The sequence below is a fragment of the Malus sylvestris genome, chromosome 7, assembly GCF_916048215.2.
Source record: "Malus sylvestris chromosome 7, drMalSylv7.2, whole genome shotgun sequence".
NCBI lineage: Eukaryota > Viridiplantae > Streptophyta > Magnoliopsida > Rosales > Rosaceae > Malus > Malus sylvestris.
The window spans coordinates 6,806,063-6,820,318 of NC_062266.1; the positions used below are offsets into that span (position 1 = coordinate 6,806,063).

General features: G+C 37.8%; 2 protein-coding genes across 6 annotated transcripts in view; both read right to left on the bottom strand.

Annotated features, from left to right (window-relative positions):
* LOC126628293 (uncharacterized protein At2g27730, mitochondrial) overlaps positions 1 to 14,256 on the bottom strand; it is a 54,875-nt gene that overhangs the window by 38,358 nt on the left and 2,261 nt on the right. Inside the window, exon 3 of one of the 5 annotated variants that reach the window (XM_050297935.1) lies at positions 14,046 to 14,228. The exons of the other annotated variants lie outside the window; for them this stretch is intronic. Coding sequence (XP_050153892.1) covers positions 14,208 to 14,228 — 21 coding nt within the window. The 3' untranslated portion in view covers positions 14,046 to 14,207. Of the gene's footprint in view, positions 1 to 14,045; positions 14,229 to 14,256 lie in introns of those variants that run through there. 5 annotated transcript variants of the gene reach the window in all.
* LOC126628288 (uncharacterized) lies at positions 6,484 to 7,508 on the bottom strand. The gene is made up of 2 exons (XM_050297921.1): positions 6,556 to 7,508; positions 6,484 to 6,509 (listed from the first exon to the last, which is right to left on the bottom strand). The coding sequence occupies exon 1, from the start codon at positions 7,361 to 7,363 to the stop codon at positions 6,578 to 6,580; it is 786 nt and encodes a 261-aa protein (XP_050153878.1). The 5' UTR covers positions 7,364 to 7,508; the 3' UTR covers positions 6,484 to 6,509; positions 6,556 to 6,577.

Genomic DNA, 14,256 nt, shown 5'->3' on the forward strand with positions numbered 1-14,256 from the left:
GATAACACTAATTGTTTGCACTCTAGAAAATTCTTCATTTGATTCAATTGAGTTTTTAATTTCACTTTTTTTTTGCTGTGAAATGTTTTTCCAGGCTAAAATCATCGGATTGCAATTGGGTATGTTCGCTTTCACCCTTTCTCAGATCACCTTTTTCTTATAATAAAAAAATAATTCATTGTTCTCAATATGTATTTCATTCAGGGTTTTTATTTAGTTAATTCTCTGTCAGAAACCACGAGATCTTCTTGAGAAACCACGAACCCATCTTGAGTAATCAGGTAAAACCCATCTTCCATTTTTCCCTGGTTTTTTCTTCTCCGCACCTAACAATATTATTCTCTTTAGGTGAAATTCTAAAAATTATTGTATTTTTGTATGAAGTTTGATGCTTTGGATTGTGGAAATGGGGTTGAATTGATTGTGATATTAATTTGCACAGAAAGACTGAAAGCTTTGTTTTTATGCTTTCAAGCTTGGTTTTTAAGAGGTTCTTGGTCACGAAATTTATTTTAGTTCCTATCCCCTTGGCTGTTTGCAAAGAAAAACATAGATGATTCATGTATTATTTAAGTTTTTATATTGGGGTGCATGTGCTTTCGGAAATATAAAAATTTGTGTGTTTGTTGATATGAAAAAAAAAGAAAGAGGACGGTCTCAGTTGTTTGTGAGTCGTATATCCCCTCATCAGTCTTCCCTAAATGAAATTTGTTTAAGGCTGTTTGATAATCATTTATAATTTATATGTAAAGTGGTTAATATAAAGATGCAGGTATTTTATCAGGACTTTATTTGATGCTTTCATAACATATACAATTACTAAGTAACATTTTTTCCCTCCAATTTCATCAATTTGCTTCTGATTCATGTGTAGACATCGAAATTTCGGTAAATAAATGTTGACCGATAAATCAAAGTGTCAACGCTCATGTATTACATAAATTTTACACGTAGTGTGTGTCTCAACGAAAATTGAAATGAGTTGGAAAAGTCATCAAATAGGACACGTGTCAACACCTGGCAGAAACAACTTATTTCATCTGGAATATTATATTCAAAATTAGGCATTGGAAAATTCTATAAATACAAGTCCATTTCATTCATTTGGGGGAACCAATTCACAAATACATTTCTCTACTCCCAAAATGGAAGAGAATACTCCCCACACATCCAAAATCCTTGAAGCTTTGAAACTCTAAAGCTCTCAAGCAAATCTCGAAGGATCAAGAAAGCCCTCTTCGTTCTTCATCAAATCCTCCTTCAAGATCAAGCCCCAACGGCCCTTGAAGAACTTTCACCAATTCAAGATCAAGTCTCGACGGCCCTTGAAGAAAGTGTTCATCGTTCATCATCCGTTCATCCTAAGATCAAGCCCCAACGGCCCTTTGGATCAACAACATCAACAAATCCGCACAATTGTTCATCCTAAGATCAAGCCCCAATAGCCTTTTGGATCAACAAACGTCGACAAATCCACACATCCAACCGTTCTTCAAGATTAAGCCCAAAAGCCCCTTGAAGATCTGTTCATCACTGTTTCTTCAAGATCAAGCCCAAAAGCCCTTGAAGATCCGCTCAAATCCACCTTCAAAGATCAAGCCCACGGCCCTTTGAAGAAACTTCCAACTGTTCATCCAAGATCAAGCCTCGACGGCCCTTGGATCAACGAAACACCCACCAATCAACACCTTACGGAGATCGAATCAGAGGATAAATTTGAGAGAGATTGTAACCCAAAATCAAAAGCACAAAATATTGTTTGTGCACGTTGTTCTTGTCTCTTTCGTTTGAGGAATTTTCCGTGTTCACAAATTGGCACGCCCGGTGGGACCATCTCTACCTCTCATCTCTTTCTCCGTTCAAGGAATCCAAGCACACCTCAAAGTCAATGGCATCAAGCAAGGGACAAGCCGTTCTTGCAACCACTGAGGGAAGGATCCTAAGCACTTCTGCCACAAACGGACAATCCATTGGCGCCACAACCGCTCCTCAACATGCCACTTCAAAATTGATGCCGCTAAAAGAGCAAGGGGAGCATCCAAGGTGTGAGTATGTCATCAACCTGACCTCGCTGGGGGCACCGAAGCATGATGTTGGGGCACACAAGATGACATCCCAAAGCAGCCAACGACGTTCTTCATCAGCATCCTGGATGTCTAAAGGAAAGTCACGTCTATTGGTCGCAAAAGTCATGACTATCGGCGTTACCTCCGTTGAAGAATAACTGGCTCAAATGAATGAAGCGATCGCAAGGCTAACACGGATTGTTGAAGAAAAAGACTTGCAAATCGCTGCACTCGTCAGCCGACTGGAGCCACAGGACGACGAGAACCCCGACCCAGAGAATGATCCACTAAAGAAAAGAGATGACGAAGAAGATGAGCCTCAGGTGGAGAAAAATGATGTGAAGCCGAAGCCAGACCAAGCAGCGACACTCATGGGATCTCTTTCTATCCAGCAGCTACAAGAGATGATCACCAACACCATCAAAGCACAGTACGAATGGAGCTCATATACCTCCGGGTTGTACTCAAAGCCGTATTCAAATAAGATCGACGCCTTAAGGATGCCGAAGGGTTATCAACCACCAAAGTTCATGCAATTTGATGGAAAGGGAAACCCGAAACAGCACGTTGCCCACTTCGTTGAAACTTGCAACAACGCAGAAACCGAAGGGGACTACCTCGCCAAGCAGTTTGTGCGCTCGCTGAAAGGAAACGCCTTTGAGTGGTACACGGATCTGGAGCCTGAGTCCATCAATAGTTAGGAGCAATTGGAGCGGGAATTCCTCAATCGCTTCTACAGCACCCGCCGCACTGTGAGCATGCTAGAGCTAACAAACACAAAGCAGTGGAAGGACGAGCCAGTCATTGACTACATCAACAGATGGCGCACTCTAAGCCTCGACTGTAAAGACAGGCTCTCGGAAACCTCTTCAATCGAGATGTGCATCCAAGGCATGCAATGGGGTTTGCAATACATCCTTCAAGGCATTAAACCACGGACCTTCGAGGAATTGGCCACTCGCACCCATGACATGGAGTTGAGCATCGCCCATCATGGGAAGAAAGAACCGATCGCCGACTACAAGAACAACAAAGTTCTTGGGACAAAGGTGGAAAAGGCCGCATGGAAACCCACCAAGGAAGCGATGGCGGTCAACACATCTCCCGTCAAAATATCCACACGAGGCAAGGCGATTCAAACCGAAGCTTTTCGTGATCAAGAGATGCGTAGACGCACTTTGAAGAAGCTTGAGGAGAAGACTTATCCATTCCTCAACTCTGATGTGGTTGCCATGCTAAATGACCTATTGGACAAGAAGGTGATCAGTTTGCCTGAGTGCAGACGGCCGGAAGAGATGAATCGTACTGACAGTCCAAGATACTGTAAATTCCACCGCTTCATCAGTCATCCGACAGAAAAGTGTTTCGTGCTGAAAGATCTCATCATGAAGCTGGCTCAGAAAGGAATCATCGAGCTAGATCTTGACGATGTGGTGGAGTCAAACTATACCACTTTCACTTCTGGCTCTTCCGACTCAAAGTTCTCACCTCAACCGCTGGGGGCATCCTCCAAGACAAGCAAAGTTGAAGGATGGACTCAAGTCACTCCTAAGAAATTGCACAAGAAGCATACGTCTCCTCCACAAGTCCGCCAATCGGAAAAGGGGCAAAGCAGCTCTTGTCAACCTTCAAAGCAACGTGAACATGTTGAAGATGATGAAATTACGACACAAAGATCGTCTGTTGCCATCACGATGCGCGACTTCTTACCCGAAGACTTCTTCAATCACGCGGTCAAGGCTCCTTGCTATGAAGATTGTGAGGAACGCCTTTCCAAAATTGCTTGACAAATTCACCAGTTCTCCTTGCCCGCACGAGTCTAAACTGCATGGCACAAAGCTCCTTGTCTGTAAGAGCCTAAACTGCAAGACACAAAGCTCCTCGCCTGCACGAGCCTAAACTGCATGGCACAACGCTCCTTGCCTGCACGAGTTGAAACTGCAACACGGCACCAAAAGCTCCTTGTCTGCACGAGTTGAAACTGCAAACGATACCAACGCTCCTTGCCTGCATGAGGTGAAACTGCAAATGGCACAAAAAAAAAAAAAAAAAAAAAAAAGAGGTTTGATTAAAGTTTCATTGATGAAGGTCAATTTCATTACAAATTTATTTTGTTAAAAAAAAAATTGCAATTTTTCTTTGACAAAATTAAATTACTGTTTCTTCGAAAAAAAAATGAATACATATGTTATTATGTATTTACAAAAAAAAAAAGATAAGATACAATTTCTTCAAAAGATCCAAAAAAAGAGGGTTTGTACTATATATATATATATATATATATATACACATATATAGTCTGCAATTGCTTCGCCTCAGCCCAATTCAAGATCAAGCCTCGACGGCCCTTGGATCGACGTCTACAGTAAGGGACTTCAAAACGCATCTCCTACACGTGACAAGCACATGTATACGACGTGCCTTGAAGTGGGGGCATTTGTAGACATCGAAATTTCGGTAAATAAATGTTGACCGATAAATCAAAGTGTCAACGCTCATGTATAACATAAATTTTACACGTAGTGTGTGTCTCAACGAAAATTGAAATGAGTTGGAAAAGTCATCAAATAGGACACGTGTCAACACCTGGCAGAAACAACTTATTTCATCTGGAATATTATATTCAAAATTAGGCCTTGGAAAATTCTATAAATACAAGCCCATTTCATTCATTTGGGGGAACCAATTCACAAATACATTTCTCTACTCCCAAAATGGAAGAGAATACTACCCACACATCCAAAATCCTTGAAGCTTTGAAACTCTAAAGCCGTCAAGCAAATCTCGAAGGATCAAGAAAACCCTCTTCGTTCTTCATCAAATCCTCCTTCAAGATCAAGCCCCAACGGCCCTTGAAGAACTTTCACCAATTCAAGATCAAGTCTCGACGGCCCTTGAAGAAAGTGTTCATCGTTCATCATCCGTTCATCCTAAGATCAAGCCCCAACGGCCCTTTGGATCAACAACATCAACAAATCCACACAATTGTTCATCCTAAGATCAAGCCCCAACAGCCCTTTGGATCAACAACATCATGTTCATCCTAAGATCAAGCCCCAACGGCCTTTTGGATCAACAAACGTCGACAAATCCACACATCCAACCGTTCTTCAAGATTAAGCCCAAAAGCCCTTTGAAGATCTGTTCATCACTGTTTCTTCAAGATCAAGCCCAAAAGCCCTTGAAGATCCGCTCAAATCCACCTTCAAAGATCAAGCCCACGACCCTTTGAAGAAACTTCCAACTGTTCATCCAAGATCAAGCATCGACGGCCCTTGGATCAACGAAACACCCATCAATCAACACCTTACGGAGATCGAATCAGAGGATAAATTTGAGAGAGATTGTAACCCAAAATCATCAAATACAAATATTTGTTTGTCCACGTTGTTCTTGTCTCTTTCGTTTCAGGAATTTTCCGTGTTTACATCATGTTTTTACATACATTGGATAACTTCCAAATTAACCACGTGAAGATAATGACTTTTCAAGCTTCGCAAGTTAATTCAAGGGCCTTAATCACTATATAAGGCTTTTCTATTTCTAATGCTTATTACTTATGCTCCTAGATTCCCTCTTATCAAGAAAATTTTACTAATTGCAATTGTTAAATATTATTAGGATGAGAAATGGATCATCGATTTGAAATCAGCTCTTCATGTAAACAATTTATCCACTTATTCATCTCAAATTCTTCTTCTTTGTAGATTGTTCTGATACCTGCTGTCTCATTTGTTTTCATTGACACAACTCTTTCATTTCTTCTTTTTCATCATACTCTGAAATTACATTCCGTTTTCAGCTGCGAATTCTGAGGATGAGCTATACACAAGAAGGGATTATTAATGGGTTTTGGATGTGATATAAGTTGGCATGTTTTGATGAAATTGAAGTTTTCAGTGATGTGTTTTTATAGAATTACATATTTGAGCAATGAGTTTTTTCAATGGTGTTATTTTTTTTTAACAGTTATGATGCTATTTGTAAAATTTTGTTAGAATTTTTTTTAACAACTATAATATCGTTTGATTTCAATTCGTAATTACTTCTTTTGTTAAATTTAAGCTTGATACTGTCAGCTGATCTTTATACTTTATGTCCAAATATATATACAACGATGTATATGTGTAGTTTTTATAATATTGCTCAGCATTTTGAGTGTGTTCTTTTTGTGTGTTGAGCAGGGCCGGTCCTGAGTTTTTGGGTGCCCGGTGCGAAAACTCAAAATGTGCCCTTTTTTATTACGAAAACATATGTTTAAAAAAATATATTTAACGAGAGCTGGAATCCAGTCGAAGCTGGGGGGCTAGGCCCTCACGCCCAAATTATATTACTTGAGAAAATATACAACGGGGGGACATAATAGTGAGATGCTCTTTACTCTTTTCATGTTGATCAAGCTTCACACCAAGATGTCTCCAATCACTAATTCCATCTTTTCAACTCAACCCAAGTTGATCAAGCTTCACACCAAGATGTCTCCAATCACTAATTCCATCTTTTCATGTTGATCAAGCTTCATACCAAGAAAATCTACTTTTCAACTCAACCCAAGTTCTCGAATTAGTGAGATGCTCTTTACTCTTTTCATGTTGATCAAGCTTCACACCAAGATGTCTCCAATCACTAATTCCATCTTTTGCTAACTCACTTTTTGAGGTAATTGTTTTAAACAATTTACAACAAAAGCAAAAGATTTTATCCAACTCTTTTGAGTACACGAGCCATTTCCTATCATAAATTTCACCTGTTGGTAATTTTCGATCATAGTAGTGTGAGGAAAATTTTCTAGAGAGTTTGTCCTTAGGATAAGTGAGATTAGTTTCTCGAATTGGTCCATTTTCTACAAATAAGGCTCTCATTTCTGCATTAAGATCATCCCAAATTCTTGGATCATAAATGTTTAAATGGAATGTAGGTTCGGGAGATTCAATATTTTCCTCTACACCAACATGATCATCATCAACATTTAAATCTATATCACCACCATTTTCATGGTCTTGAGACCCATCACCAACATTTTCCTCTAAATCACTACCATTTTTATGGTCTTGAGACTCATCACCAACATTTTCTTCTAAATCACCACCATCATAACCACCAATTTCATGATCATGAGACTCCCCAACAACATTTTGTGACTTTTCACTAACATCATTTTCTCTCAAATTTTCAACCGACTCATTCTTTGTAGAGAAAAATTTATTAAGAGATCCTCTTAAACTTTCGGCAATTTCGTTATCCTTTGTTTTTTTTTTCCTTTTCATATTACCAGAGAGTTGTTTCCTAAAAGACATGGATTCAATAATTTGTTTGCAAAAATTACCTACATATGATATAACAAAAATTTCCTATCAAAATTATCATTCCAACATATATTATATATTATAAAAACACTAACACATAGTCTAACATATACAAATTGATAAAATTGAACCTAAATATTGAGTTTAAAATGAAATCAAATAATTCAATTAATCAAGAATTCAATTCATCCACAACAACAATTATATACATCAATTATAATATAATTATATTTCTATGTCACTTACAACGTTTTATATTAAATTATGAATTGATAATTCAAATTTTAAAAATTAGTTACCTCAAAACTCAAAATGGTTGGTGATGAATGAATGCACTTGTAGTCAAATTTCAATACCCAAATAAATGGTGCTGTCTGTGCTGTCACGTTGAGAATAAGGAGGAGGCTTGGCTCCTGCTGTGCTGTCTCCTGCCTGCTCACTCACATCAGTGCAGCAAAGGCACAGGGGAAGTGGCGGTGGGGAAGGGATTGGGGAACAAAGGGGATGGGGGATTGGGAAAAGGTTGGAAGTTAGTGGGGATTGGGGAACAAAGGGAGGGGGTGTGTGGGGGAATCGGGAAAAGGGTTAGAAATTAGGGTTTATGGGACCAAGAGTGGTCCCTGTATATAACTTTTTTTTTTATAATTTTTTTTAATGCATAAAACCTAGGCCCCTTTAATATGTTGTCAATCTTAGGCCGTCCCCCTATTTGGAAATTGGGCTCTAGTAATTTTTTTTTTATACCTAGTTATTTGGGTTTTATTATTTTGGTGCCCCTTTAATTTTTGGGCCCTGGACAGTTGCCCTTGTGGCACTGGGCTAGGGCCGGCCCTGGTGTTGAGAGTAGAGTACACTGTTCACAAAGGCAAAACAGGGGAAATCTTCTACTCCATATGGGAAGAAAAGGTTAATTCGATTGTGATTGCTTTTTTTATTTGGTTAGATTCGAAGTTGGTTGGCTTGCGTCTAATTCAGTTGTTTCCTTGCACAGGTTGAAGTCACTAGTTTTATTGATGCTGGTGACTGAAATGAACCCGAGTTCAAGTTAAAACGATGTCATAATTTTCATTATGGTGAGAACTGAGAACCTTTTCTTTTTTTTTTAAATTTTAATCTTTACCGTTTTTTGAATTTAAGAAATTGAATTACTTTTCTATACCTTTTTTGTGATCATTCACTGAGAATTTGTTAATTGTTTTAATATAATGAGGTAGGATATTTTACTTTCTAAGCTCCATTTCTGATTTTCAATGATTGCTTGATTTCATATTTGAAAATAGTTTATGAATGTTCATATTAAGTGCGTTATTATGTTGTTGTAGTTGATTAGATGTGATACAAGTTGATAGGTTTATACATTTGAAACATAATTTTTTTATACAATTTTAATCCCGCAGCAACGCACGGGTAGAACTTTCTAGTATCAACTAATTAATGGTTGGAGATCGACTTTATTGTTTCTTATATGGCTTTACGGGAAACAATGTCGTCACTCGTCACCGCTTAAGCTTTCTCCCGCGCAGTGCTACCTTTTATCTTCCTCTCTGCAATTTATTGCTTATGATTGTTGGGTGTTCAGAAAGTTCTAAACTTCGGAGTCTATGTTTTAATGGTGTTTGGAAAGTACAAATAGATTGAGAATTTTAATATTTTTGTTCTTGCCCTTCTGGGTGCAAAGGCTTAGAAAATTTCAAAAAAACAATAGCAAGGATTATAATTTAAGAAGAAACAAAACTATTAAGGCTTGCTCGAAAATGGAGGATTGCTACTTGAGAGATTTTTTAGTGTGACGGAACACGGAATGGTACATTACGTGTCACTTTACAAACAGTAAGATATATGTGTTAAAAAAATAATAATTTAAAAAATAAATTTTTTCATCACTTGTATAAAAACATATAGTGTATTATTCGTGTTCCAATTACAATGAAAAATTTCTCTTGTTACCATCGGTAGTTGGTACTTGCCTTGGAAAAGGGGAAGAAAAGGGGGAAGCGGAGGAAGAGAGCAGAGCAGATCTTCTGCACCCATTTTTGCATGTGGCTTCTCTGTGCCTTTATTAATTGGCTAAGGATTTGGTTTATTTTTTTATTATTTTAATTATTGTCAAGTTAACATAACATTAATTATGTTTAGTTCAATTAATAAAGACACAGAGAGACCACAGGTAAAAATGGGCGCAGAAGATCTTAACTCGGAAGAGGGGGAAGACTTCATTTAACGTGAAAAGTAATGGATTTTTTTTTCAACTGTCACGCTTGAAGATATGTCGGCTCCACACAAAATTGATCCAGAGAGGATCCTGGTCCAGTTTATTGCAGCCTAAACGAAGGGTCTATAATCTGTTCCAGCAATAAAAATAGTTAAGGTTTTACTAGTTGGTTAAGAGCTCAAATAATTTGTCACTTAGTACTACGGTCTAGTGATATTTCTCTAATTGAAAGGTTTTAGACTCGATTCTCGTCAAAGATGAATTTGAACTACATTATTATTAGTCCATTGTGAAGTTAAGTCCACCATTCTACTATTTAGTAGATAATATCGTTTGTTCAAAAAAAAAAACTCTGATAATTTGAGTAGAAAATGACTACAAAAAATATAAATGAAAACTGTTCAAACTAATTTCAATATCTGAAAAGCTTTAGACTAGGGCAGCTTATGTATCTAGATTCAAGAGTGTGAATCTGAATAATTAAATAGCAATTGACTTTTGCGTGAATGTTCTATATTAACAGTTTGACAATATATATATATATTTTTAAAGATATTTAGCCAAAGGTTAATAAAAACTTTACTATTAGCCAAATGTCAAATTGACATATGGCTAATAGTAAATTTCATTGATTATTATGAATCATACAGCATGTAGAAATATCACTCCTTAGATTAATCAGTTGTTTACAACATATAGGGTTAAACGTAACCAGCTTTTCCCTTTTTGTTTTTTGTTTGCTTGTTTCTCGTATTTTAGGTTAATCTCAGTTTACTATCTTAAATTTTCTTGGTTTTCAACATTTGGTATATGAAGTTTTTTTCTTCCCAGATTGCTACATAAAGTTATAGTTTTGGAACACTTTCATACATCCGTTAAGATTGCTGTTAAATTTGCATTTAACTGATGACGTGGCATTCACGTGGACAATAACTGAATGTCAGGTGGATATTAAAAAATAATAATAATAATAGAATAATAAAATAATAAATAAAAAAAATAAAAAATTTGGCAGTCTCCTCCCTCACCCTCCCGACCCTTCCTCCCTTCTCTCCTCTTCACCCCACCCCCCCTCCCTCCCTCTTCGACTCCACCCACCCAACCCCACGCTCCTCTTCGACGGCCACATGAGAACCTCTGAACCCTATTTACCAGATTTGATAGTGGTGGAGATACCGATATTTTGATTCCCCGAATTCGGGTCGTCCTAAGTCAAAAACTCGAACAAATTGAGGCCCTGCTCAGAGCAGGAATTCTAATCGAGGTTGTAGAGGTAGCAGAGGGCATCGATGCCAGCGTAGAAGGGGAGGTAGACGGCGTCAGCGAGAGTCGTCGAACAGAGAGTAGTCGGAGCAGTTGGAGAGAAGATCGAGGTTGAAGACCTGCGGGAACCGTCGGATTTGGATCCAATGGTCAGTGCATTCGAAATCCAACGATGGTTGACATTGTTTCTAGGGACTTGGGCCGAGCTTAATCGAATGGTGGTGGTTATGGAAGAGAAGAAGAAGAAGATGAGGAATGAGGTGGTAATTAGTAAAGTGGACTTGGAGGAGGTCATTGATGGACAGAGATGTTGGAGGAAGAGAGAGAGAGAGAGAGAGAGAGAAATGGAGTGGATAGATATGCGGAATCAATTAGGAAACGTTTAGGCCATCTCCAACCGAAGGGTCCAGAGGGCCGAAAATAGCCCTAAAACCGTCTCCAACCGAGGGCTAGGCCAGAGGGCTCTGGAATCTGGGAGGGCCCCACGGGATCGGAGAGGGCTGGAGGGCTGGCTGCTTTCGACCAGCCAGCCAGCCCCTGGCTAGCTATTTTTTTTTTTTAATATTTCCTATTGCTGTCGGTTAAAACCGACAGCATTAAAGAGCTTTTTTTTTTTAATAGTTCTGCTATTAGTGTCGGTTATAACCGACACTAATAGTTTGAAATGTTTTTTAATCTAACGGCTAGCTGAGTCAGCTAGCCGTTGGTTTTTTTTTTTTTTTTAATTTATTTTAAACATTTTTTTCTTCTATAAATATGGTGAAGTTCTTTCAATTCTTCACTTCATTTGCAATATTTCCTTCTTCAATATTTTTCAATATTTCCTTCAATATATTTTCTAATATTTCCTTCATCTATAATATTTGTTTTAATTTTTCAATATTTCCTTCAATATATTTTCCAATATTTCCTTCATCTATAATATTTGTTTCAATTTTTCAATATTTCCTTCATCTATAATATTTCTTCACTTCATTTGCAATATTTCCTTCAATATTTCCTTCATTTTAAAAAAAAAAAAAATGGCCTCATCTGCAATGAAAGGTAGGGCTTGGACCCGAAAAGAAGATGAAGCTCTTTGCAAGGCTTATAGATGGATCTCAGAAGATAGTGTGAGGGGGATTTCTCAAACAAGTGAAGGTGTTTGGACTCGTGTGTCCAAAAAATACTTAGAGTTCTACGAAGGCACCACTCCACCGAATACCCGAAACCACGAAAGTTGTTCTTCAAGATGGAAGAAACATCTTCATCCAAGTTTGAATAAATGACATCAAGCACTATTAGCACCAGCACGTAAACATGAAAGCGGCGCCAATTACTATGACGAAGTTAGTGTTTTTACAGTTTATTTTAAATGTTTAATTATATTACATTTAATTTCGTGAATTAATTTCCTAAATTTTTTTTAATTATATTTTCTAGGTACGCCAAGCGGAGGAATTGTATATGGAGGGCAGCTCAAAACCCTTTCAGTTTCACGGTTGTTGGGAAATTTGTAAAGGGTGGGTGTTATTTGAAGATCCACCTCAACATAGAGTGGATCCTTTGGAAGCTGCATCCCCATCTGTAGATATGAATGAAGATGGATCTCCTACCATTCAACAAACAAGGGTAGAAAATCCGACTCCGTCTGAAATTTCTTTACCTAGGGCTATGGGACGAAACAAGGCCCGAAGGTTGAGGGAAAAGGGCAAGGCAAATGCTGATTACGCCGCTCAACATGAAGTGGCGGCCTCATTTCGATTACTGGCGGAGCAAAATGCCCGTGAGGCGGAAGAAAGGAAGTGTAGACATGAAGAGCGAGCCAAACAAATACAAGAAGAGATGGATGATAAGAATATGGAAAAGAATACTTCGGATTACACTCCAATGAGTAAGGCCTATTTTGATAGGAAAAAAAAAGAAATTATGGCTCGGCGGCAATTGTTTACCTCTGACTATACTCCTACAATGGCGGATGATGAAGATGATATTGATTATGGATATTAAATTTAAGTCGTTGTAATTTTTAAATTTAAGTTAATGTTGTTTTTAAATTTAATTTGTAATGTTTAAATATAAGTTGTTGTTTTTAAATTTAAGTTGTTGTAGTTTTTAAATTTAAATAATAAATTATGTTTGGTCCTATGGCCCTTTGGCCCTCGGTTGGAGACGGTTTTTTGTGACAGAGCTAAAACGAGCCCTTTGGCCCTCTGGCCCTCGGTTGGAGACGGAGGCAAATATGGCCATGTACTGTTCATTAAAATATTAATATCTTGGGGAATCTTGGAGGGCTAGAGGGCTCAAACGAGCCCTCTAGCCAGCCCTCGGTTGGAGATGGCCTTAATTGGGTAGATATAGAGGTCCCATAGTTAATTCTGAAGCGTTGAGCAGCTCAAGTGCAAGAAAAGTTTGGGTCTTCCATGCGCAGGAGGTAGAATTTGCCCATGTGTCACGTCATAGCAACGGAGTAGCCTTAACATACTGAACGATATCAGAAGGGTAATCGTTGAAAAAAATGTACTTTGAGACGAGGATCCTTCAAATATCGTTCAGGATGTTTTCCTACAAAATCTTGAGTATATTCCATTTAAGTTCCTATTAAAATATCATCTCCACTTAATAAAAAAAATAAAAACTTCTTAAATGAACTGATAAAGGTACTTAACAGGATAAAATTAGAGCAATAGTCCCCAAATTAAAAACTCGTGAGTATTGGTTTCTGAATTTATTATAATGTGAAACGATGATCATTTTGACTAACTCTGTTAGAACTTCTTCCATTTTCTATCCCTCTAAACCCTTTATTTTGAATGGAAGTTCTATCATGGTTAGTAAAAAAAAAAAATCATTGCTTCGCATTACCTCATGGATTGTTAGTTCAAGAATAACGCTCTGATTAAGCTAAAGTTCAGGGACCATTGCTTCAGTTACCTCACTGAACAATTCATCTACAAAGTTTAAGGGAAGTGATTTTCACACATAATTTTTCTTCTGTTACACAACTATGTTTTATTTCTAGCTGTAGAATCAATGGACATAAATAAACCGGCAGCGCAGATGGATACGAGGGTGTGACAATCGTTTCCTAAGTTTAATCATTTCACAGAAACCCACTCCCACTGTAAACAAAAAACCCCAAACACAGGACATGTATATCACTGTATCTAATACAACCATAGCACCAGTAGCACATAAAATTCATAAGGATCCACTACGTTTAGTCAAAACTATCCAAAACTTATCAGGCTTAAAACGTTTTATTACATACTCAACGCAGAGCGATTCTCACAAAAGTTATATACACTGGTATTATTCATGATTACTGCCAAAGGAAAAGTTTTTCAAGTACTGGCAAAGTGCCAATCACCATTTCAGCTTTTAAAGTGTCCCTTCAGCTTTCTGCAAAAGAGAAATCCAGTCATACTAT